The sequence below is a fragment of the Poromitra crassiceps genome (genome assembly GCF_964638095.1).
Source record: "Poromitra crassiceps genome assembly, chromosome: 7".
Classification (NCBI taxonomy): Eukaryota; Metazoa; Chordata; class Actinopteri; order Beryciformes; family Melamphaidae; genus Poromitra; species Poromitra crassiceps.
Window position 1 is genome coordinate 13,799,580 of NC_139628.1, and position 26,768 is coordinate 13,826,347.

Below are 26,768 nucleotides of genomic sequence, written 5' to 3' on the forward strand. Positions count from 1 at the left end.
CCGTGGGCGTGTCTAGTGGCTTTCAGCCTGCGTTTGTCACCAGCGAGTGCTCTGCTGCTGCTGCTGCTGCAGCGAGTTCGAGCAGCCTCCCTCCCTGGCAGCGAGTTTGAGCAGCCTCCCTCCCTGGCAGCGAGTGTGGATAGGGCTCACTCGTCTCTTGGGTTTGAGAGCCCCGATGAAGCCCCGTGCGACTCTAGGCTTATGCAAATTTGCAATCCCCCGTGTGCTGCTGCTGGCGCGGCCCGAGAGCGGCGAGTCTGGTGACTGATGACTGTAAAATCGGCAAGCCATTCCCTTGAGAATGGAGGAAGCAGCCGCGGGAGGCGGCTGCTTTTGGTTGACTTTCTCTCTGTCGGGAGGGCACCGTCGCCACCTAGCTGGTCGGTAAAATAGATTATACACATTCAATACTTCCAATATCTCCATAGGAGACGCGGGGGGCATTGATCCACGTAGCACCGTCAAAAAAATATATATATATTTTTTGACGACTCAACTCGTCGTTGGCAGTGAACAGCTGGATTGTGTTTGACGACTCAACTCGTTGTTGGCAGTGAACGTGTTAAAATAAAGTTAATTTGGAATTCACTTTCTTTTTTCTCACTGTGTGGCTACTTTTAAAATAAAGTTAATTTGGAATTGCATTGTATTATGATCCATAATTAAAATAAACAAATGCATTTCCTTCCATTATACGTTATTAATACAAATGCGCCCCTCTGTTACAAGAGTTCGCCAACAGGTGGCAGTCAGGGTTCCAAGAATGCAGGAAAGCCACAGTAAAAGTGGAAAGTGCAGAAGAAGAAGCACAAGCTTCACTGACGTTAAGTTGCAATAAAGAACGAGCAAATTTTTTTTTTAATCAAAGCACATATTTAAAAAAGATACAATCATTTCCTAATCAAAATGTGTTTTTATGCAAATAACCACTAATAGATGACAATAACAAAGGAAAATAATAACATTTCGAATTGTGGATGGTTTACACTGACTTCAAGGCGGTTGAAATTATTTTTCTGGATGGTTCCGGAGCGGCGATGTCATTCTGCTGCTGCTGCTGTTTTGGTAAAAGTAATGCAAAAGGAGTGTAATAAGTAATGAGTTACTCTACACAGACAGTAATATTGTAAAGTAACTTATTACTTTCAAATGAAAGTAACTAGTAATATGTATTATATTACATTTTGAAAGTAACTTGCCCAACACTGATAGCTGACTACAGTACAAATGTATCCAACACCACAGAGGAATACAGGAGTCAAAGTCAAATAAATTCAGTCAATACGTTTTAGTTAATGTGTTACAGTGACTCCATATGAGTACCAGAAATGATTACTACACTGGACAAATAGGACACTCCTCTTTGTATTGGATTTTAGTGCTTCTTGGATTTTATATTAACATTTGTATGGAAAATTCCTGTTTTACTTCAATAGCTTCCATGTAATGTGATGTAGTAACATAAAGCACTAAAATCCAATATTGAAATTGTTTATTAGGATAAACCCCTTGCGACGTGCCATCTCGTTTTAGAGGGGGTCCCAAATATAAAGAAAATATATAATATAATATAATATAATATAATATAATATAATATGATATATAATATAAAGAGGTGTGTCCTCTTTGATTCAGAGTCACCACCTCACATTACATGGAAATTCTATTATGGATCCTTGAAAAGTCATGGACAAGTTTTGAGTGAAAATGTGTTGGAACTAGGGATGCCTTTATCGATTAGTTTTCCTGTCGATTACCCTTAAATTCTGAAGACGATTAGTCGATTAGTCTATAAGCAAAAAAAAAAAAAAAAAAAAAAAAAAATTTTTAAAAATTAATTTAAAAAAATTTTAAATTAATAATAAAAAAAATTAATAATAATAATAATCAGGACGCCATCTAAATTGACCATAATTTAATCTATGTCAAAACATTCAACATGCAATTATTACATGTATTTATTTGCATTATCGTGCACACAGGCAACGACTTTCTCTTCCAGTTTCCAGTCACTGACTGCTTCTCGCAGGTGTGCTGCCAGATTTTCACCGCTATGCCTGTCCTCCATGGGGCGGGTTTGTAGAACACAGCTACAGAGCTGTCCACGTTCGTTGATGAAATGACAGGTTATTGTCACGTATGCTTCTGTTGCAATGGACGTCCAGATGTCTGACGTTATTGCCACACACTGTGCCTCCTCTAACTGCTGTTTAATGTACTCAGTCATTTTGCCATGGCTCACCTCCACTCTGGATGTTATCAAGGTGCGCCCCGGCACGGTGTATGCGGGCTCGACAAAGTTCATCAACTTGCGAAAGCCTTCGCCCTCGACAAAGCACAGTGGTAGCATATCGCGGGCAGTCATCTCAGCGAGGAGTTGTGTGATCGTTTCGGACCGGCGAGGGTCACATCGTCTGCGGGGTTCTGCAGTAAAAGCTGTGATACTGGTCTGCCTGCATCATCTCCTCCACGCAAGTTTACGTCGAGATGCTTGTTCTGAAGGTGGGTCCTCATTGCAGTGGTAGAGTGGTTATATGCAAGCTTGAGAGAACATAGCCGACACACAACCTTGTTGTCTCTTTCTTCATCAAAGTATTGCCAAACTTTGCTAGTTTTCTGTCGCGTGGCCATTGTTGCTCCTCCTTTGTGTACTTCTCAACTCCTGTCCTCTGTGTGCGGGGAGGGGGGCGGAGGGGCAGTTGCCTTCAGTGACCCTGGGAATTCTACTAGCGCATGGATGACTGACGGTGAAAGACGCAAAAAATAAAAATAAAATAGTAAAATAATTGTCGATTAGTAATTTTCACTCCGACTAGTGAGTGTGTCGACGACTAATCGATTAATCGATTATTTTGCGGCACCCCTAGTTGGAACCCTGAAGCTAGCATAGAGGAAACAGGATTTTTGGGGCCGGTGTGCAATGCACAGCAGGGCCCTTACATTCCACTCTGTCGCCCAGACCATTTTAGCACTCACTCAGGCGATGTAATGTCTTTGTGTGGGCGTGCCGACTTTCCCCTCCTCCCTCTCTGCTCGCTCTATGGCCAGTGCAGCACCCGACACACAGGAGGACAGACACAGCGAAAATGGCAGCGGCTTCTAGGGATGGGCATTTTAAGCAATTTAAATAGTCGAGTACTCTCCTTCTATTATGAACGAGTCGCGCGGGGGGCGCGGGCTGTGTGATTACTATGGTAATGTCTGAGCAGGGGTAATCTGCTGTGTATGGGGCTGTTCACACATAATGTTTGCATTTTTGCATGGAAAAAGCGCTACCTGGAGCATTTTTTTGTCAGGAGAGGGACTGACTGTGATGATATTAGGTGACGCTAAGCTAACATCATTCTAAAGCCTACCTTTAGACAGTATCTCCGGTTGGAGTAGCGCTTTGGAGCAGACAAGTTGTGAAACAAGCGAAGGCATTTCATTTCCAATACATGTCCATTGTTGCTGAATAGTGATCACCATGATGCGATTGTCTCCCAAAAAGTGATTCTTTCTCCACATTTCTTGTGACTAACGTTATGGGAAACGACAGTGTAGTCAGTAAACTAGTGCAACGTTTTGAATGAGTTTTATCGGGCGTGCGCTATGAAGAAGCGTGCTTCTCATTCGGGAGAATATCTCCAGGCAGCTTTTTTCGGGAAGAGCTGGAAAACTTCCGGTTAAAACTTTCTAAATAATGTTACTTAAACAAAAGTAAATAGCTTATTGATGCACGTTGGAGGAGAAAAGGTATTTCAATGAATGAAGCAGCAAACCTTGTATCAAAATACTCGTTGTGATGTTATATGGCGTGAAACTGTGGCTGTAACGCATTACTCAAAATAAATAAGGTTACAATAAGCGTTTTATTTTGAAAGCAACAAAGCGGATGACGTACTAGTACATTCTGGCTGACTTGACGCCCGGCCGTGCAGTTGCTCCTGAAGTAAAAGGTGCTTCAACGCGACCAAAGCGAAAGGCTCAAACACATCGAACCTGGCTAAACATCTTGCCGACAGGCACCCCGACCTGTTCAAAGAGTTTAAAGACCGACAGGTTAGCGAACGTGAACGATAAACATACATGCCCTCAAATAAGTCAAACGAGTATTGTGTGACAAGCGAACTTGTTTCACTGAAAAAGTTCGCTTGTCACAATAGCCTACTCGTTTACAGTGAAACACGAGGCAATGTGCTCGAGCACAGATCTCTGCCAAGGAAGGAGCAAGTCATGACATGTAACGTTTAGGGGAGGGGACATCAGATGACTGCATACCATGTACAATATTTAATAACACTATGGGCCATAGTGTTATATTTGAATTTTGGGCCATAGTCTATGGCCCTCAATTCCAGTGTTATTAAAGCTTTTACATGGTAAGCAGTCATCTGATCTCACCTATCCTAATATTTACAATAATCCCAATTATTAATGATATACGAATTCATTGTAAAAAAAACACCTAGCCTACACGTATGGGGGGGGGGGGGGAGGCTGGGAATACACCACATAATAAGCCTACATTTCAATAGCCTACATTTATGTGTGAAAATAATATATATTACTAGATTAACCATAAATCTGGCACTTCATGTTAATGAAGCTTAAACCCAGGATTATTAACCCACACAGCTTGGCAGAGTTCTGCACTTTACTGAGCACACCGGCCCTATGCCAGGTTTCGACCTGGCCTTGTTTTTAAAGGTCATTGAATTGCAAGTGCCTCAAAAAACAAAAAGATATTTTTTTCCACCACTAGATGGCACTATGACTCTTTAAATCTACGTTAGATTGGTCTGGGTTGTGGATAACTTGGCGATGTAAATACATGACATCAGATGTGTTGTTATATAGATTAGTTGCACCTGTTTTCCTTTGGGGAAGTCAAGCATGTTGGATAGATGAAGTGGGATAAACTACCGTAAATTCCGGACTATAAGCCGCACCTTTTTTCCCGTTTTTTGGGCTTTTTTGGCCCCTGCGGCTTATATAACGGTGCGGCTTATCTATGGATTTAAAAAAAAAAAAAAAAAAAAAAAAAATCTTTTTTAGCACTCTTTCTAACTATAAAGCCACTTCTGTTTTAATTTCCTCTCTTCACCACACTGTATGACACTGTATGACACTGTATGACACTGTGTGCACTGTAAATAACAACTTACAGGTGGTGTTGTGTTATGTTGTTTTGTTGAAATGTTAATAAATGGGAGCATTACATATGGTAATTAAACATTAAAACACAATAAAAAAAATAAAAAAAAATACCATTAAAACACCCGCGGCTTATAGTCCGGTGCGGCTTATATAAGAAAAAAATAGTCAACTTTGAAGGTGCGGCTTATACACCGGTGCGCCTTATAGTCCGGAATTTACGGTAATTCATTTTCAGCTCGATTTTATTTGTACAAAAAGCTCTGTCCAGTAACCTGAAGAACTTTATTTTGAGATTTGTGAGAGTGAGAGAAATAAAGTGATTCTCTAGAACAGGCAGACAAAAAAAAAACGGTGAAACGGAGGAAAGTATACCTTTTTTAAGGTGAAACCAGCAAATGTTTGGTATTTTTACTGATAAATTACCGAAACCTTTTTTGAATTCTAATCGATTAAGTCCATGTTGATCAATGAATCGACTAATCAGTTCAACGCTACTTGACAACATACCATGTGGCAAGAAGCATTTGATCCAACACAGGTTAAACACTTCCACAATTCATGACTGATATGATTTTTCTTTTCACACTCTGCAACTTTGTATTTACAATCAGTCAGACAGAATGAAGGCAGCGTGATCTCTCCTCTCCACAGTGGCGACGGCACCATGGGCGTGTTTAACATCAAGCGCCGCAGGTTTGAGCTGCAGTCGGAGCCTCAGAGCGGCGACCTGACGTCGGTGGCGGTGATGAAGCGCGGCAGGAAGGTGGTGTGCGGCTCCAGCGAGGGCAGCGTTTACATCTTCAACTGGAACGGCTTCGGCGCATTATCATTACATTTGGACTTGAGTCACACGGGGGTTACAGGCAGCGCTATAGATATAAAGAGCCCAGCTGTGCACGCCTGGTTAACACCGACTGGAACGGTACCCGAGCGGCCTCGTCTTGGAAAGGCAGTCTCTCTACTCAGTAAGGCTGTGAATCTTCACTGGCCTCACGATTCGATTACGATTGAGAGGGCTTCGATTCGATTACGATTATCGATGCATCTCGATGCATCTTAAATCGATGCATCACTTTTTTCCACAATACATGATTTATTTTTTCTCACTTTCTTTTTTCTCACTGTGTGGCTACTTTTAAAATAAAAGTGCATTTGGAATTGCATTGTATTATGATCCATAATTAAAATAAACAACTGCATGTACTTCCATTATATTTTATTTGATTCTAAAAAAAATAATAATAATCGAATTTTGACATTTGTGAATCGATGCAGAATCGTGCACGTCCGCATCGCGATGCATCTTATAATCGATTATTTTTGACACCCCTACTACTCAGTAGGGATGGGGGCGAGTACTCGGGTGTTAATGACCACTTTATTTTCAAGGCACACAGGTAATTGTAATGCTAACACTGTCACACATCATGTATGCTCTGAGTGCAAGCAGTAATTTACAGACATGGTGATGTTTTATTTTGATGACATAGCCTAGCTTTGGCAGCCTTCTCAAACAAAAAACAACGTTTGGTAACGTGTATTTCAGGGTTGTTTAACGTTCGGTGATTCAGTGAAGGAGCTGCCCCGCGTTTGATTCCACAAAGTCACGTCGGAGATGTCCGCATTTGTGAAATTGGTGTCGCACAAGAAAGACTACGGGCTTAACAACGCTGTCAATTTACGTGAACATGAATTGAAACTCACTCACATTGAATTCTTTGTAACGTTTATAGACAACGGTGTTCTGCTTTCCACGTCCTTTGTATTGACAATTTCTTCCACGTCTTCTCCCTGCACTCACGTTCTCTTCTGTGTTACTGTTGATTCACTTGGTTGGAGGTGTGTGGTGCCGGGTGAGATCAAACATGCTGTTCACGTCACTACTAGCACTGCCCATTGTCAAGGGACATGATTGGCTGTTTATGAGCTGGGGCGGGTGCACGCTCGCGGTTTGTCTGTAAATGATTGGCTTGGTTTCCGTGTCACTCGTAGCACGCTGTATTAACAAAGGACATGATAGGCTGTTTATGAGCCACGGACCATGGCCACGGAGCAGAAGCGTTCTTGTTTTTTTCATGCAGTCTATCGAACGGCTCTATCGAGCCACTTTTTTCTATTGTATTGATCCCGTGTCTATCGCGATATATATTGCTATCGTTTTATCGCCCAGCCCTACTATATCGATACAGGCACAGAAAGGTGCCCATACCTGCTGCAGGCAATCCACCGTCCAACTAGGACATTCTGCATGTGGATCCGCCCCAATCCAACCATAAATGGTCGATGCCAATTACCACATGGCGCATATAAATGGGCCTGATTATCAATTGAACAGGGACATTGCATGCAGGTGTGCGTGCAGTCACTGGATAGGTCAGGCGTTCTTTTAGTTCATCCTTTGTAGGGGTCCTAAGCACATGCAGTTAGTAAATGAGACCCCTGAAATATAAACAGAAGCATCTTCTCCTCTCCTCTGTTCTGCTGCCAGAGCGATCAACCTGCTCCCCAACCGGGTGGTGGGCTGCGTGGGGCAGCACGTGGGCGAGCCCATCGAGCAGATGGCCAAGTCGCGAGACGGCGGGCTGCTGGCCAGCTGTGCCCACGACCAGCTGGTCAAGTTCTGGGACATCTCCGGCCTGCAAGGCCTCAGCATCAGCGACTACCGCAAGAGGAAGAAGAAGGACGGACGCATGAAGTCCCTGAGCAAGAAGGCTCTGGGAGACAACGACTTCTTCTCTGGACTGGTGGAAGAGACCGAGAAGAAAGAGGAGGAAGAGGAGGAGGAAAGCGACAGTGACAGTGGCAGCGATTAAAGGAACAGTTCTCCCCCAAAAAATGTAATTTGGTCATTAACGACTGCTCCTCATGCCAGTACTGTACAAACTCGGGTGAGTTTGTTTTTCTTCACTAGCGTTATCCCCCTCCAGTGTATCTAGTGTGACCGGTGGAGTGGAGGCTGCACAGCCATCGCAAGTTCGCTCATTAATCTCCCCTAATTACCCCCATTAAAAAAAATCCAGTTCCTTTAGGTCACCTGTAGGGGTGCTCTTTACACTTCCTGAAAGATTCAGCGCGATCGCATTTAAAATGGCATAGCTGAACACAATTTCTGCTTACACAATTAGACTTTGCATTCTTCTTAATTATAGGATATTATTTCAGTAGCTATTGCCGTTCTCCAGGCTAGCTGCTGGAGGAGCTTCTTCCAGTGAATGGAGACTCTGGGGAGCTGGACCTTCTGATTCAAAGGTGACAACAAATGTCCATAAAATTCCTCCATAAAGCATGTGTAGTATAATATTCTTCTTTTCTTTTTCAGATTTTTTTAATTTTTTATAATTTTGCCTTTCTTAGACAGGACAGTATATTGACAGGAAAGGTAGGGAGAGAATGAGTGGATGACATGCAGCAACGGGCCACAGGTCATGATCGAACCCAGGTCGGCTGCAGGAAGGACTAAGGCAAGCCTTTGTGGTACGTGCTCTACCAGGTGAGACACCTGACGATGTATAAGTAATTTGATCCATTAGTTCATGGATTGGCATTGCATGTACTTCCGCATTAACAGACCTCACAAGATGGAGGTTGGCTACTGCCGCACACACTAACGTCACGCGGCCACGCTGGCTTCATGATGTTTGGTAATGAAGGAATTCTATGGACATTCGTTGTCCTTTATGAAGCAGAACATCCAGCTCCACAGAGTCCCCGTCCACTGGAAGAAAGTCCTCGAGCAATGAGCCTGAACTCCAGGTGAGTTGTATGAAGAGACAAACACTCACCTGAGTTTAGTACTGGCATGAGATTCAGTCGATAATGACCCAATTTAAAGTAAACCTTTGTGTGAACTATTCTTTAAAGACAGCTTACACTCAGTTTTGTGATTGAAATGTGTCTTTGCTGTGCGTGCGGACAGCTCGGTCTGAACTAACGAACTCGGTCTGCCCTTTGATGGAGAGATTTTTGTCCCAAGTGCCTCACGGTGTCATGACTGTGTGAGTTCAGCGGGACTCGAACCCCCGCACCCTGACAGCCCCGCCCACTGAGTCACATGGGACCGCGAACCAGAGCCGGGCGGTAATTCCGTATCATCGTCTTAAAGTGGAATCATAACGGCGATGATATATGGTGGTTTTGGGGGATTTTGTGATGCACTATCTGCCATCTTTGTCAATCTTTTTCATATCAAGAACCCCAAATTTAGTCCACATTAGAGACTTTCATTATGATCAGATTTTGTCTCTCGGACCCAAATCAGAATATTTTCTTATTGTAGATTATGCGTTTGTCAGGAATCCCATGACTTCCTGTATTGTAGGTAGAGAGATAACGGAGGAGGCGGGCGTTTTGAACACTCAGGGTGGAAAACTCTATTTGGAACAGCGAGTCCAGCCCATTCTGTACTGTCTTGCTGATGCACGTATGATACATCATATACTTCTTATTTCACAGATTCCCCACTGAAAAACAAATGTATATGAAGAATCAGAGGGATACCTGTTCACATTTTAATACATTTGGCCCATTGTCACTACCTACAGTGTAGCCTCGGTAGCTAGCTAGTATAGCTCGCTAACTAACGGTGGAGCCACATTAGGGCGTCGTTTGACACATAGCTGTATGGACACTCGTCGCTTGGTGGGCGTGGAAACCCGGAAACCCGGAACTCTGTCGCCCACTGTCACTTCACAAGCCTGCTCCGCATCGCCTGGTATCCCAGCATGCTTCACAAGGCGATGAGCACTGAGCAGCGTGTTCAATACAAAGTGAATGGGCAGCAGCGTCAGCATGTGTCAAACGACGCCCTAATGTGGCTCCACCGTAAGTAAGCTAACTAACTTCCTGTAGTTCTTGTCCCTGTTGTTACCGATGCTGCTGAAGTTCTATTGTGTCTAGAGATGGAACAATATGAAAATTTCACATCACAATTACAGTGACTAAAATGATCACGCTTATCAGTATTATCACGGTATTAAAATGTGCTGAACATTTTCAAAAAGTACTAATACACTCACATAAATCATTTCACCAAGTGTGATAGTGAAACTCAGACCCAAAAAGCATTGATACACTCACTGAAATCATTTCTCCAAGGCTGCACGTTTGCATCTGGGAGACGGTTGCCAGCTTTGGTTGATGATGGACAGTATTTACCATGTTTTTCAAAGCACTGTAATCATGGCAACACGGTAATCATGGTACCAGGGTTTGAATGATTAATGAACATTTGAAACGGTACGGTTATCATTCAAACCGGTTATCGTTTCATCCCTAGTTGTGTGTTGAAGTAACGCTAGATTTCTGCCAATCTTCCAGGTAGAGTTTCCCACCTGAGTTCAAAATGGCCGCTGTGTGAATACGGTCAATTGTGTTAACTTATTGTGAGTGAAATAATGTCAACAATTCATCAATTTACTGGGGGACCCCTGGTGGTCCCCAGACCCCACGTTGAGAACCACTGGTCTAAACTAATGAAACGGATATTGTGCTTCAAAACGTTGACAAAATGAGCTGTGAAACATTGTTAAGCAATACTATTAGAAAATCTGTTTTCTTTGACATCCAACCTAAGATTACACTGTTTCAGACTGTAAAGTAGTCAGACATAAAACTCTGTACATTATTGCTAACAGGCGTTAGCAACCGATGTCCCCCCCCCCCCCCCCCCCCCCACGAAGGTTCCCGTTTAGAAGATTCCCGCTTCAAGACTGTTGGTGGAGCAAATCTAGAACATATATTTTGTTGTTTCATATTAGTTATGGCTGCTTCCTTCATTTTAATGGTTTGTCCTGTTTACAGACTGTAACCCGAAGAATATTGTGATGTTAACAGACTTTGTGAAAGACTGGCGCCGCCACAAACCTTGTTGAGAAAATATGAGAGAGGTGTGAGTGGATAAAAACGTATTTGTTTAAATTAATCTGATTCACATGTTTTTATGCACAACCCTAACCCTTTTCTCATCGCTGCCATTTAGTTACGGATGCCTTGCATCTAGCAGTTGTAGTAGGCTAGCAGCCAGTGGTGGAAATACTTTTACTTTAAAGTAGAAACATCTCAGTATAAAAAATACTGTTACAAGTAAAAGTACTGCATTCAAAAGTATTAGCATCAAAATGTACTTAAAGCTACACCAGTAAAAGTGCTTATCAAGCATAATGGCCCATTTCAGAGTAATCCAGTACATATTTTATTGTTGAATTAGAGTCAAGTCAACGGAATTAAGCAATAGATCACAGCACAGACCATGGTATTATGGTCGGGTCATATCATAGCTAAGGGCTATAATATAATGACCATATATCACTGCCTGAAGTGGGCTGTTGCTTTTATGAAACTGTTACCCGGTATGGCAATATGACAGTAATAGACACAGTCCAATTTAAATCGTTTTTTAAAAGTAGTCCCTCCTGTCTGCCTGCACATAGCAGTTTTAGCAGATGTGGAGGGACACCTTCTAAATAACGTAGAGGACATTACAGGACTGTGCTGCTACTGATGCTATGTTATGCTGCATTTGCACTGTAAAGTATTTTACTGTGTTGTTATGCTGCATTTGCACTGTAAAGTATTTTACTGTGTTGTTATGCTGCATTTGCACTGTAAAGTATTTTACTGTGTTGTTATGCTGCATTTGCACTGTAAAGTATTTTACTGTGTTATGCTGCATTTGCACTGTAAAGTATTTGACTGTGTTGTTATGCTGCATTTGCACTGTAAAGTATTTTACTTGACAGTGAAAGAGAGCATTTGACTTGACACACGAGAGTGGAGAGAGGTCAGAGGTCGTTTAAGGAGTCCAAGATGAGTGGCATTTACCTCATCACCTCGGGGCCATACATAGCTCACCTCACTCCAGCAGAAGTGGAAGCACTTACAGGAGTTGTAAATCAGGCGTCTCCCATCGTGCTGATGGGGATTGTTGATGCCCACTACAGCTTCTTCTCTACACATTGGCACCCAGGGAAGAGTATCTGCTGGAGGACTTCACATTCAAACCTTTTAGTGGTAATCTACCAACAGCTGCTGAAAGCTCCTCAAGCAGATTCACTGCCAGTACAGATGCCTCCCCAGGGTTCCTACCAGAGCATGTGAGCAGAGTGGAGCGGTGATAATTACCGCTCCTCGCTCATGGCCGCTCACGTACACAGCCTGGAGGTTTGGGGTCCCGCCCGCCAACACCACGCCAGCCCTCCCCAGCTGCTGCATGCAGAGGATCAGGGAGGAGTACCCTGACCCAGGCTTCAGGCCAGAGAGGACCACCGGCCAGTTTCAAGCAATTGAACTGGAAAGCGTCCACTCAGCAGATTTACCCAGAGCCATTGAAGAGAGAGTCACGCCAACAGAAGTCCAAAATGCTTGATCCTCACATCACTCACGTAGCTGAGCTCCATTCTAGCTAGTTCCAAGTATAGTTCCAGGAAGTATGCGGTGGGCCGTTTGAATGCATAAAATAATGCTGATAATATACAATTAGATTCTTTAAACATCTGACCCTTTCAAAGTACATCACAAATGGTTCATTCTGCTGCAACTCCACAGCTCTCCTTAATCCAGGAGCTTACTTCCGGGAGCTGTTGCGAGGTGCTAGGTAAAAAAATTAAAGAAATAAAAATCCTTTGGATTGAACAGAGATGCTACAGCTCAACAACTCTGGATTTACATAATTTGAATTCGAATTAGCCAATTATTTTGACAACTTAGTCTTCACATGAATTCAGTTTCACTCATTCAGTTAAACTTTCAGCTAAACTACATTGATCTACAAAGAACATTATTCTGATCGTGAGACGGAGGAAAACAGAAAACAAAATATTGATCATTGTTTGTATTTTATAATATTGTTCATTTAATTTCACCAAAATATAGCCTAATCCATAATCGTATATTTGAGAAACATAATGTTGAAATGATTTGGTGATGTGTTACTGGTGATGTGTTACTCAAGTTCAAGTTCAAGTTCAAGTAGTTTATTGTCATATGTATAATACGATGTATAATACAATGAAATTCTTTATGCTCTGAGCACCCTCAGCCTTACATACACAAGGACATGGTCACAAAGACCGACAGAAAAAGGGTGTAGACCTACATAACTATGTAGGCTACACGTGATACAGACATGTCTGTACACAGTGCATGTAGACATAACACAAACCACGATACAGTACAATACAATAATGGTGCACAACAAAGTGACAGTGCGTTGCAGTGTGTGTGAGTCAACTGTTCAGCAGCCTGACTGCCTGAGGGAAAAAGCTGTTACTGTTACTGTAGGTCCACTAGCAAGCTAACAAATTAGCTCATATTTTGGCCTAATTCAGATAATAGAAATGTCTCTTTCCTCCATACATTATTCCATCGGTCCAGGCCATTATAAACTCAGAGATGGCTCATATCATTTGGGAAATCTCAACACAGGCATAATAACTCTTTCTTCCATTTTCTACTCAAAGACAAATTGGAGGTACGTAAAAAAACGGCCCCAAGAATTTGAGAAGCAGATGTTTTTTTTTTCTCAGAATGTGATTGGTTTTGGCCGTGCAACCGTCATGGCCTTTTGCAAAATATTGCACTTTTTTAACTTTTTGTCAAAGCATCATGGGAATTGTTTGTGTTTGTTTGTGTATTTTCTTAGAAGGCCCTTATTGGCAAGCTACCATCTTCTCTTACATTCTTGCTAGATTGATCCTTTGGACCACATCACACTCACTAATGGTAAATGTTCTGCATTTATATAGAGCTTTTATCCAAATCGCTTTACAGTCAGTAGGTACATTCATCCATTCACACACCGATGACGGCCAGCTGCCACGCAGGGTTCTGCCACACCAACAGGAGCAATTTGGCGTTCAGTGTCTTGTCCAAGGACACTTTGACATGCAGACTGGAGGAGCCGGGAATCGAACCACCGACCTCTTTTATCCAAAGCGATTAGTGGACGACCCCCTCTACCTCCTGAGCTACAGCCGCCCCTAATGATTGGGTTTGGCTAGAACTCCCTAGAGTTAGTATTACTGAGCTTAACTGCTTTTTGTTTTTATGCCCCGCCCACCTGGAACTCTATACAGAGCACCCTGAAAATCAATACTTTGGTATCCCTTGGGCATTTAAAATAAATGATTTCTAAATATTTCTATTTGCACTAATTTATTTTGATTTTTTTTTAAATGGATTTCCTATTATTTTTATAATTTTAAGTTACTTTTATCTTTTATTAACTGTACTTATATATTTGTTATTTGATTGTTTCTTTGATCTTGTATCTTTTACTATAATTTGTATCTTGTTTTAGTCGACATTGTAAATGAGTTTAAATAAAGGTAATGTGTTTCTTTGATATGCACCTCTCCTATTGGTATTTTTGTAAAGATTCAAAGCCATGATGTTTGGACATGAATACTTTGCAATAATGATGATGATGATGATGATGATGATGATGATGATGATGATAATAATAATAATAAGAGCTGCCAGCAGCATTGAACCCACCTATGCACGTCGTGGTCTGCCACAGTCACGGCCTCGTGTTGCCGTGGCCCTCTTCTTATAAGTGAATATTGGCATGTAGATGTCTTCAAGCCATGGGTCTCATCAAACATGTGAAGTTTGGGGCAGATTTGACCATGTTTTGCCAGTAGGTAAAACAAAGGTAATATAACATTTCAACTTCCTCATCTGTGGTGTGTAGAGGCGGTCACATGCTGCCCCCTGCTGGCTGCTTACTGTCACTGCTCAGCTTATTGGCCCCCTGATAGGAAACTGGGTAGCAGCAGATCAAACTGTAAAAAGGCTTTAAAACATGAATAGAAACACAATGAAGAATAGAAATGAACAGTAAAAACACAATACAGATGATTTTCCCTAGACTGGAGGAGTCCTCACTGTCTTAGAGGAGTGTAGCACCTTAGAGCCACACTGCTGAGAAACTAAACTGCCAGGTTCCAGATTCCAGCACAATCCAGAGAACCTGAAGGACTCTTCAGTTGTTTCATGTATAGTGTGTGGTGATGCAAATGAACAGCAAATTCTTTGGTACATATATAGGCAGAAATCAGATTTTGGATGGGCCACCACAAAAGAGGATGGGCCAACAATATCACATTTTGTCAACAGTAGAGAAATCAACTATGCAACACAATCTACAAGAAGAGGGGGTGCAAGATGGGTGTGGCTGACTAGAGCTCGCAGTTGGAGCCCTTCTACAGGCGAAGATTAGTCTTCGCAGCCCCACTCAGGCGAGGCGTACAGGCTGGGGGGGCGAAACACTGGTGACCCTGAGATACCTGCTGAGGATGTAGAAGGGTTTCCAACGGTGTGAGTGCTCTGGCCACACTCTCACCAAGGAATACCGCCGTGGGGGCGGCATGTCGTGGCTCCTGCGGTTTCTGCTTGTGGCAAAGCATCTTTGATGTGAAGTGAACATCGGGGGTGCTTTGCTGCAGGCGGGGTCCAGGGGCTGCGGTGTGTTGTCCTCGCGGTGGTCCTGCGGTTTCTGCTTGTAGCGGAGCATCTTTTGATGTTTACTTCACCTATGACAGCTACAACCTGTTAACATGGAAGAAATGATCAGTAAACTAGTGAAAGAAAGAACATTGAAACAATCTTGCCATGATGTTCAGGAATGTATTACAAACCAATTCTGATCTGAATGGCAATGATTACATCAAGAAACATTGATTCATCTCTTGTACTACTGTAAAAATCTTCTCACCACTAGAGGGTGCTGTAAGTATAAAAAAGGACAGACACACTGACTAAACAGTGACAATTTTACTTTTCAACATTTTGCATTCCAAAGGCAAAACAATAACAGCAAAACACTGCCAATACAACATAGACTAACCAACATAGTCTATAAAGGTTGTATCCGGCTAAAATATAGGCAGAATCTACAGTGCACTGCACTATGTAATGAACCATTTTACACAACATGAAACTTAACATAAACCCAGACAGCAGAGGTGTTACCATACTGCATGAAACAGCACATCAGACAGAAATCGCATAATATCCATGGCATGAGTAACACACACACACACACACACACACACACACACACGCCTCTTGCTTCAGTACCATGGTCAGCTCCTGAGTAGTCTCAACACCAGACCCATGAGAGTTCTTATGCTGATACACTACGTTACTGCATGCTGCAGATCTCTCTCTGGGTCTGGGACACTTTCCCTCAGAGGGCTGGTTATGGGAGGGAACCGTTCACTTGGCCGGTCACATGCCAGTGATGGCTTCAGTCCTCTCCAATCAGTAACGACTTTGCGATCAGACAACACGGGAGGCGCAGCCCATTTTTCGAACCGCTCTCTCATCGGTGCTACGACCTGTCACTCATTCAATTTCACCCCGCCTTCAAAACCAGCAGTGGCTGTGAACTGGCACAGACTCACTATGTAGTATGCAGAGCACAGCGATTCAACATAATATTTGAGTGTGGGGAGAGACTATCTCCTGAGTAACAACAGCAGTGTATTCATGACACTACACTGTGTGGGGAGAGACTATCTCCTGAGTAACAACAGCAGTGTATTCATGACTCTACACTGTGTGGGGAGAGACTATCTCCTGAGTAACAACAGCAGTGTATTCATGACTCTACACTGTGTGGGGAGAGACTATCTCCTGAGTAACAACAGCAGTGTATTCATGACTCTACACTGTGTGGGGAGAGACTATCTCCTGAGTAACAACAGCAGTGTATTCATGACACTACACTGTGTGGGGAGAGACTATCTCCTGAGTAACAACAGCAGTGTATTCATGACACTACACTATGTGGGGAGAGACTATCTCCTGAGTAACAACAGCAGTGTATTCATGACTCTACACTGTGTGGGGAGAGACTCCTGAGTAACAACAGCAGTGTATTCATGACTCTACACTGTGTGGGGAGAGAGTCGAGACTATCTCCTGAGTAACAACAGCAGTGTATTCATGACTCTACACTGTGTGGGGAGAGACTATCTCCTGAGTAACAACAGCAGTGTATTCATGACACTACACTGTGTGGGGAGAGACTATCTCCTGAGTAACAACAGCAGTGTATTCATGACACTACACTGTGTGGGGAGAGACTATCTCCTGAGTAACAACAGCAGTGTATTCATGACTCTACACTATGTGGGGAGAGACTATCTCCTGAGTAACAACAGCAGTGTATTCATGACACTACACTGTGTGGGGAGAGACTATCTCCTGAGTAACAACAGCAGTGTATTCATGACTCTACACTATGTGGGGAGAGACTATCTCCTGAGTAACAACAGCAGTGTATTCATGACTCTACACTATGTGGGGAGAGACTATCTCCTGAGTAACAACAGCAGTGTACACACACACACGCTGTGTCAAAGGAACAATACATGGGTTCATGGTAGAGCCTGCACACACACACATGTTGTGTCAAAGGAACAATACATGGGTTCATGGTAGAGCCTGCACACACACACACACACACACACACACACACACGTGTCAAAGGAACAATACATGGGTTCATGGTAGAGCCTGCACACACACACACACACACACACACACACACACACACACACACACACACACACGTTGTGTCAAAAGAACAATAAATGGTTCATGGTAGAGCCTGCACACACACACACACACACACACACACACACACACACACACACACACACACACACACGTTGTGTCAAAGGAACAATACATGGGTTCATGGTAGAGCCTGCACACACACACACACACACACACACACACACACACACACACACACACACACACACGTTGTGTCAAAAGAACAATAAATGGTTCATGGTAGAGCCTGCACACACACACACACACACACACACACACACACGTTGTGTCAAAAGAACAATAAATGGGTTCATGGTAAAAAGGAAGAAAGGAAGAAAGACTCACAACTTATAAAACAACAGAACAAGAAACAATATTGTTTATTTTAGGGCATTTATTACATTACATGATGTCATTTAGCAGATGCTTCTGTCCAAAGCAACGTTCAATATGTACATTTTGTCAACAATAAGTATTGTTCATCATTTAGAGAAAACTTTCATTCTGAGAAACAAACAAAAGTAGATCAAATGCAAAATAAAACAAAGTTGCAAAATAAAGATATTTGAACCTCAACAAGACTTAAGACTAACAAGAAGACCTTGATTCTGTCTCATTAATTCATTTTCACAATAAAATGATCATGTTCTTACACCTGTGTTGTTAAAACCCTGTTCAGTTTCCCAACACGAACACTGACTGATGGATCATGTTTGTTGTTTACAGTAAAATGAGTAAAAACACATGAAAATACAAACATTGTTATTGTCTAAGGTGTGTGTGTGTGTGTGTGTGTGTGTGTGTGTGTGTGTGTGTGATCCTGTACAGAGTGAAGCATCATCTCAGCAGCTGTGTTTATTCAGCAGTGTGTGTTTCTCTCTCACTCATCTATCTGACACAGAGACACTGAGCCTTCAAACTCAAGCCCCAACTTAAAGGTAAGTGTGTTTAAGGACGGACTATTAAACTTGTTCAGAAACCCAAACCCACGCTTAGCTCCAGAACCAATCCTAAACCCAGGGTACACTGGTTCAGTGAACGTGTTGTTGAAGGTGTAGAGGTGGATCAGTGTGTCAGAGGAAACTGTATAGAAAGACAAAGAGCCAGCAGGCCAGTCCAGATACACTGCGACTCTGTTAGACACAGAGGAGGAGGGGAGATGTAGGGCTGTTTTTATGTTATTGTGCCAGACAGAGTAACCTGTAACATCAGAGCAGATCAGCACCCAGGACTTTTCATTACCTCCAAGCCCACAGTCACGACCCCGTCCTCTCCTGCTGATTCCTCTGTAAGTCACTCCTATAGCAACCTCTCCTTTCCTCTCCAGCTCCCAATAACAGCGACCAGTGAGACCATCTCTACACAGCAGCTGATCATAGGTGTCAAATCTCTCTGGGTGATCAGGATATGACTGATCCTCTCCCCACACTGCTGTCACCTTTCTGTTGTCTTCAGACAGGAGGAGGTGTCTCTCTGCTGTGTTTGGATCCAGTGTGAGTTCACATCCATCTGATGAGACAACAAGACTCCATTTTAGCTCAAGTTTGACCTGTCAACTATTGTCACAGCTGTGTGTGTGTGTGTGTGTGTGTGTGTGTGTGTGTGTGTGTGTGTGTGTGTGTGTGTGTGTGTGTGTGTGTGTGCGCGCGCGCGTGCGTGCGTTGTGTGTGTGTGTGTGTGTGTGTGTGTGTGTGTGTTTTTTTCTCCCCTTCTCTCTCTCTTGTTCCTGCAGGCACGCGCTGCATTGCCTCTCTCTCTCTCTCTCTCTCTCTCTCTCTCTCTCTCTCTCTCTCTCGTTCCTGCAGGCACGCGCTGCATTGCCTTTCTCTCTCTCTCTCTCTCTCTCTCTCTCTCTCTCTCACGTTCCTGCAGGCACGCGCTGCATTGCCTTTCTCTCTCTCTCTCTCTCTCTTTCTCTCTCTCTCTCTCACACATTCCTGCAGGCACGCGCTGCATTGGCTTTCTCTCTCTCTCTCTCTCTCTCTCTCTCTCTCCCTCTCTCTCTCTTTCTCTCTCTCTCTCTCTCTCTCTCACGTTCCTGCAGGCACGCGCTGCATTGGCTTTCTCTCTCTCTCTCTCTCTCTCTCTCTCTCTCACGTTCCTGCAGGCACGCGCTGCATTGGCTTTCTCTCTCTCTCTCTCTCTCTCTCTCTCTCACGTTCCTGCAGGCACGCGCTGCATTGCCTTTCTCTCTCTCTCTCTCTCTCTCTCTCTCTCTCTCCCTCTCTCACGTTCCTGCAGGCACGCGCTGCATTGTTTTCTCTGTGTCTCTCTCTCTCTCTCTCTCTCTCTCTCTCTCTCTCAGATGCTGCTAAATGGGAAGGTAATGTATAAATACTGTGTAAGCTCTAAACAAAACCATGCTGAGTGGGAGAACAGACAGTGTGTGGAGAGAGAGACTGAATGTGCAGGATGACTGTAAACCTGTGGAGGCTGTTTTATAAAGCACCATTAAACCTCTTCTAAAGCCACCTATTTCTGAAGAAAATGGTGAAAACGACATACCCAAACTAAAATGCTTACTGTGGCTGAACCGCTAGGGTTACAGACAACTGCCTGACCTTTTCTGAAAGGTAAGACTTTGAAGTTTCTGTTCCAAGTGTCCGAATGACTCTATAGCCCTTTTCCCACATGCGTACCGGAAAATTACCTGTAAGTCAATATCGGACATTTCCCTGAATTTCCCTTCACACCTTAGCGTGCGCATATGGGAATCTAGTCGTCAAATAGCCGGTATGTTGGGGGAGGGGGGAGGGGGGAGCTTATTTGGGGGGTCGGCAAAACTTCACTCAGTCCTCCGTACTTCGCCTGACACAGGACAGACACAGCGAGAATAGCAGAGGCTTGCAAGGCAAGCTGCCCAACGCTTGTAGCCTATGTATGTAGAGAAAGAAATGCACAAGCGAAATGTGGAAGTAGTTTGCTTTGATGTGCGCGAATGATTAGATGATGCACTTTGAAGAAGTTGGGATCCGTGTCTGAGAGAAATAGTTGCTGGTTCGATGTTTATCCGTTCACCTGCGTTGCGTTGAAGCACTTTTTACAGACTGGCTTCGTTTGATGTGTCCGGGGTTGCCTTCGGAAATCAGCAAGCTGACATACTGCTCTTATTAGGCAAGATACAAGATCATTTCGCCAGTTTGCTTTAATGTGCGCGAATGATAAGATTATGCCCGCTGGAACATTAAGCAACGTGTGTAGGCTACACTTCGCCCATGATTGAAGGACCGCTGTCGCGGAAAATGACTGGACCCGTTTCCACTTGCGTCCAAGACTTTCTTGACAAAGCTGCTGCCATGAAAAAACGTTTTCTGGACAGAGGCTACACAGTACACTGTGTGGATGAGGCTTTCCAGGTTGCTCTTTCAAAACCCCGCTCTGATCTTCTAAAGAAAAGTGTTAAAAAAGACTTAAACTTTTCTGTTTCTTGTATTTGTACGTATACTCCTCAGACTCATATCCTTAAGAACACTATTCTAAAACACTGGCCTATTTTGACCTCTGACCCAGCAGTGGCTCAGCATTTTAAAGATCCTCCTCTTTTTGTCCACAGAAGAGGTCCAAACCTGCGAAACAAGCTGGTGCGAGCTAATATTAAGACGAGCCCAAAACAGACTCTTCTAGCCCCACTAAAGGATGGGAACTATCCATGTGGCCATTGTGCCCAGTGTCACAACACATGGAGGACTCCAGTTTTTAGACATCCTAGATCAGGCAAAAGCTTCCCTGTCAAGGGCTTTATCACATGTAGTACAGAAAATGTCATCTATCTATTGAAATGTCCATGTGATAAAATTTATGTAGGTAAAACAACACGTATGCTGAAACAAAGGATTAGTGAACACAAGAGCTCCATCAGACGAAATGATATTAATTATCCTGTAGCTCGTCACTTTAATTTGTGTTCTCATCCTATTTCTTCTTTTCGTTTTCAGGGCATCGAACATATTGAACTGCCAAGAGGGGGAGATATAGATAGGAGATTATGCCAAAGAGAGCTCTTCTGGATTGATACCTTAAATGCTTTAGAACCCACTGGCCTTAATGAGGATTTTGACATGAGTGTTATGCTGTAGATCAGGATGTTTTTTCTGTTCTTGTTTTGTTCACTAATTCTTTCTTTCTTGTGTAGAGTAGGAGGCCTGACAAATGACGGCTCCAACCTGAAACCCTTTCAAGGCTCCCTGCTCTATTTTTGATATTTAGTTTTTTATCTTACTTTGATAAAAATTTAAGGTATTTTCTATACCTGTGATATTTGTTTTTTTGTGGCACTTTACTGTAATATGCTTTATGATTGTTTCTTTGTTTTTCTGTATTCCCTGTGTTACACTTTTTTTCAGTTAGTCTGGTAGGTCCCTTCAGTGGGACTCACAGCCTGAGAACTACAAACACCAAAAACTACAAATCCCAGAAGGTGTTGCTTCTACCTGAGTGTGCACAGGTGTTTGGCATACTGCTGATGACCAGAGCAGGAGTCTTAAGCCTGCCTGTCATTTGTGATCTGTATGCTCTGATGAAGGTCTAGTCGACCGAAAGCTCGCTTAATAAATGTGAAATCTGTACAGATTCAAGTGTGCGGAAATTCCTTTTATATTTGTAACTCTAGTTATTTTTCCAGCACCTTGGCCGATACTTGGCTGGGTTGAGCGGTGGCCCTCCCTCAGATTTTACACTTGCGTCCCCTTAAAAGCATACCGCTCTTGTGACTGGCTCGAAACTGGTGAAATGTCGGGGACGACGGGGTCGCGCTTATACCGGCACGGCGTCTTTCCCACTTGCAGGCATTAGACCACGTTCCGGTCATTTTGCAGTACAAAGCGCATGTGGGAAAAGGGCTTATGTGTTACTGACCCTGAGTAACACCAGCTCAAACACAGTGGAGACATAGCCACAGGCCTTACCATCCGGTTTAGCTTCACATTACGTTTAGAGAATCTCTTTTGATCTCGCGAGGTTATCCATCTTGCAAGCAAGGTTAATAACTTCCGCTATGTTGATCTGATCCCAAAAAGGAAGAGATGGTTCGATGCGCAAGATTCAGACGATTAATTTGGTTTGTAGCATGAACAGCATTGTTCAGAATTTACCACCTAATTCATCACGTTAATGACAGATAAACAGCAAAAAATCTGAAACGTAACGCCCGTGTTACGGTGCCAACAAGAGGTCAGGTGACCTGCAGTGGTGAATATTGAAGGGAGCAGTGGCAGTCAATAGTTTTGTCTCCAAGTTCAATCCAACATGTCGAACAACTGTCCTTTTTGTCAAGAACCAGAGTCTGTTTTTCACTGTTTTTTGGAGTGTAAAAGACTTGAAGTACCGTTTGGAATTGTAGAATACGTGTTTGTCAAATGTGGTGGAGTTGGAGTGAAACTGCTTTTATTTTTGGTGCTGGTTATAAAAGGGCAAATGCAATGAAGTGGGAGCTGTTGAACTTTGCAGTGGGACAGGCCAAATTGTCAATTTACAAAAGCCGGAAAAATCAATTAGAAAATGTTTCAGGTGGGGAGTTGCTGCCATTGTTTAAGGCTTTGGTACGAGCTGGAATCACAGTGGATTTGAGGTTTTATTCACTCATGAATGATGTTGCTGTTTTTTGTCTCCTTGGTGCTTCACTGATGCTTTGTGTTTGTTTGTTGACGTGTGTTTCCTGTGAGCATTTACATGCTGTCTATGTGTCAATATGTTTCATTGATTCTCTCTCTCTCTCTCTCTCTCTCTGTCTCTCTCGTTCCTGCAGGCACGCGCTGCATTGCCTTTCTCTCTCTCTCTCTCTCTCTCTCTCTCTCTCTCTCTCTCTCTCTCTCTCTCTCTCTCTCTCACATACACACACACATTCCTGCAGGCACGCGCTGCAATGCCTTTCTCTCTCTCTCTCTCTCTCTCTCTCTTGCTCTCTCTCTCTCTCTCTCTCTCAGAATCAGAATCAGAATCACTTTTATTGCCACATATGCAAGTTACATACAAGGAATTTGTCTTAGTGTCTGTATGCAGCGTAGCAGTTACATCAATATACAGAGATAAGAAGTAGGAAGATAACTAAGACAATCGCAAAGTTGCAACTGCAATCAAATCAAGTAGGAAATATATACAATATGTACATGAGTGGTGAAGTTTACGGTTCAATTATCATCACACGGTTAGGGTTAGGGTTAGGGTTCTCTAACCCTAGTTAGAGAACAGGGTTAGGGTTCTCTAACTGGTTAGGGTTCTCTAACCCTAACATCTTACACGGTTCAATTATCATCTGTGGATGATAAATATGAATTTACGTTGGATTTACAGACTGAGTTAAATCTATACGTTAAATAGGCAGTGGATTTACATGAATTTACAGTCAGAGTTAGATAAGAGTTTACATTGAATGTGCATGAAATTTACAGGCTAAGTTATAGGCTCTCTCTCTCTCTCTCTTTCTCTCTTTCTCTCTCTCTCTCTCTCTCTCTCTTTCTCTCTCTCTCTCTCTCTCTCTCTCTCTCTCTCTTTCTCTCTCTCTCTCTCTCTCTCACTCTCTCTCTCTCTTTCTCTCTCTCTCGCTCTCTCTCTGAAGGCCCGTTTAAGGGTGGAGTACGCCTTCTACAAGATGACGGACAATGTGCTGGAATTCAGCAAGATATGGACGGTTGGGGGGGGTTTTGTGCTCTGTGGGAGAAGATGAGGAGTTGTTTGTGAACCTTTGAGAAAATACGTGTGTGTAGTGCATAAAGCTGTGTTGTATTAGGTTTGCAATGGTTTATTAAAGGGAGTTTGAAAATCAAAAAAAATCTCTCTCTCTTTCTCTCTCTCTCTCTCTCTTTCTCTCTCTCTCTCTGTCTCTCTCTCGCTTTCTCTCTCTCTCTTCTCTCTCTCTCTCTCTCTCTCTCTCTTTCTCTCTCTCTCTCTCTCTCTCTCTCTCTCTCTTTCTCTCTCTCTCTTTCTCTCTCTCTCTCTCAGATGCTGCTAAATGGGAAGGCAATGTATAAATGTAAGCTCTAAACAAAAACCTGCTGAGTGGGAGAACAGACAGTGTGTGGAGAGAGAGACTGAATGTGCAGGATGACTGTAAACCTGTGGAGGCTGTTTTATAAAGCACCATTAAACCTCTTCTAAAGCCACCTATTTCTGAAGAAAATGTTGAAAACGACATACCCAAACTAAAATGCTTACTGTGGCTGAACCGCTAGGGTTACAGACAACTGCCTGACAACAACCTGTGGTTGTTGTATTTATGGCTAGAAACCCAATGGAGACATAGCCACAGGCCTTACCATCCGGTTTAGCTTCACATTATGTTTAGAGAATCTCTTTTGATCTTGCGAGGTTATCCATCTTGCAAGCAAGGTTAATAACTTCCGCTGTGTTGATCTGATCCCAAAAAGGAAGAGATGGTTCGATGCGCAAGATTCAGACGATTAATTTGGTATGTAGCATGAACAGCATTGTTCAGAATTAACTACCTAATTCATCACGTTAATGACATGAACAGAAAAAAATCAGAAACGTAACGCCCGTGTTACGGTGCCAACAAGAGGTCAGGTGACCTGCAGTGGTGAATATTGAAGGGAGCAGTGGCAGTCAATAGTTTTGTCTCCAAGTTAAATCCAACATGTCGAACAACTGTCCTTTTTGTCAAGAACCAGAGTCTGTTTTTCATTGTTTTTTGGAGTGTACAAGACTTGAAGTACCGTTTGGAATTGTAGAATATGTGTTTGTCAAATGTGGTGGAGTTGGAGTGAAACTGATTTTATTTTTGGTGCTGGTTATAAAAGGGCAAATGCAATGAAGTGGGAGCTGTTGAACTTTGCAGTGGGACAGGCCAAATTGTCAATTTACAAAAGCCGGAAAGATCAAATAGAAAATGTTTCAGGTGGGGAGTTGCTGCCATTGTTTAAGGCTTTGGTACGAGCTGGAATCACAGTGGATTTGAGGTTTTATTCACTCATGAATGATGTTGCTGTTTTTTTGTCTCGTTGATGCTTCACTGATGCTTTGTGTTTGTTTGTTGACCTGTGTTTCTGTGAGCATTTACATGCTGTCTATGTGTCAATATGTTTAATTGATTAATGATCTAGTCAGGTAGGTTATGCTAAAAATGTCCTTTATTTATGGAAAATAAAGGTGCTTAAAAATCAAAATCAATCTCTCTCTCTCTCTCTCTCCCCCCCCCCCCCTTTCTCTCTCTCTCTCTCTCTCTCTCTCCCTCCCTCTCTCTCTCTCTCTTCATGCAGGCGCGCGCCGCGTGTCACCCCTCCTGCTTGTTATATCACATGATCTTCTCACTCTTCTTCACTAGCAGGGCCGGTTCCAGAACAAGATGACTAGGGATGCATCCTAGATAGGAAGGGGTGCATCTGCCCAGCCGTAGGCCGGGCCGACTCGGGTGGCCGGCCGACATGTTATTTTACTAAAAATAATGCATTTTACCATAATTTCAAGTAGAAATATAGCCGCAAGCGGCGATGCGGGGTCCAAGCTTCCGGTGACTTGGGGGGGTATATGTCAGATAGTGCACATTTATTCAGACTTGGTATGTGCACAAGTAAACAAAGTTTGGTTGAGATCCGGTGACCTGACGGTTTCCAAGCAGTACTAGTAGTAGTAGCAGTAATAGTAGTAGTAGTAGTGTTGGTAGTAGTGGGAGTGGTAGCAATAGTAGCAGCAGAAGTACTAAGAATAGTAGTAGTAGTAGTAGCAGCAGCGGCAGTAGTAGTGGTGGTTGGCTGTTATAGCGCCACCATCTGGTGGATTGGTGTAATTTTTTCCTCTGAGTAGTGGGTGATGTCTTGAAACTATGTAGAAAGGTGGGTGATGTGGGGCGTATGGTTTCTGAGATCCACACACTTTTAGGGCAGGAAAAGAACAAAAGCAAATACACACAAGTTTAGACATTTATCATTTCAAAACGGTTTCACGTATCCAAAATCCTTTACTGACCTTAGGTCGGGGTAGTCCATAGATGACCCAGAAAAAGTTTTGTGTGATTTGGCCAAACGGTCTAGGAGGAGCTCGCAAAAGTAGGTTTTTGATCAAATTCAAAATGGCGGAAAATCTACCACACAGAAATGGGCGTGGCCTAGTGGGTT

The 26,768-nt window shown here is 43.1% G+C and overlaps 2 protein-coding genes across 3 annotated transcripts in view; one reads left to right on the forward strand and one right to left on the reverse strand.

Moving 5' to 3' along the window:
- Nucleotides 1–2,153: 2,153 nt before the first annotated feature.
- Nucleotides 2,154–7,961, forward strand: LOC310779431 (WD repeat-containing protein 55-like; the record flags this gene model as incomplete). The annotated part of the gene is made up of 4 exons (XM_083639964.1): nt 2,154–2,343; nt 5,751–6,061; nt 6,979–6,992; nt 7,628–7,961. The coding sequence occupies 4 exons, from the start codon at nt 2,154–2,156 to the stop codon at nt 7,950–7,952; spliced, it is 840 nt and encodes a 279-aa protein (XP_083496090.1). The 3' UTR covers nt 7,953–7,961.
- Nucleotides 7,962–18,096: 10,135 nt separating this feature from the next.
- The window catches only part of LOC310780210 (NLR family CARD domain-containing protein 3-like), a 61,018-nt gene continuing 52,346 nt past the window's right edge, over nt 18,097–26,768 (reverse strand). For both annotated transcript variants that reach the window (XM_083640790.1, XM_083640789.1), the window contains one exon: nt 18,097–19,212. In XM_083640790.1, the coding sequence (XP_083496916.1) occupies nt 18,584–19,212 (629 nt within the window). In that variant the 3' untranslated portion in view covers nt 18,097–18,583. The remainder of the gene's footprint in view (nt 19,213–26,768) is intronic.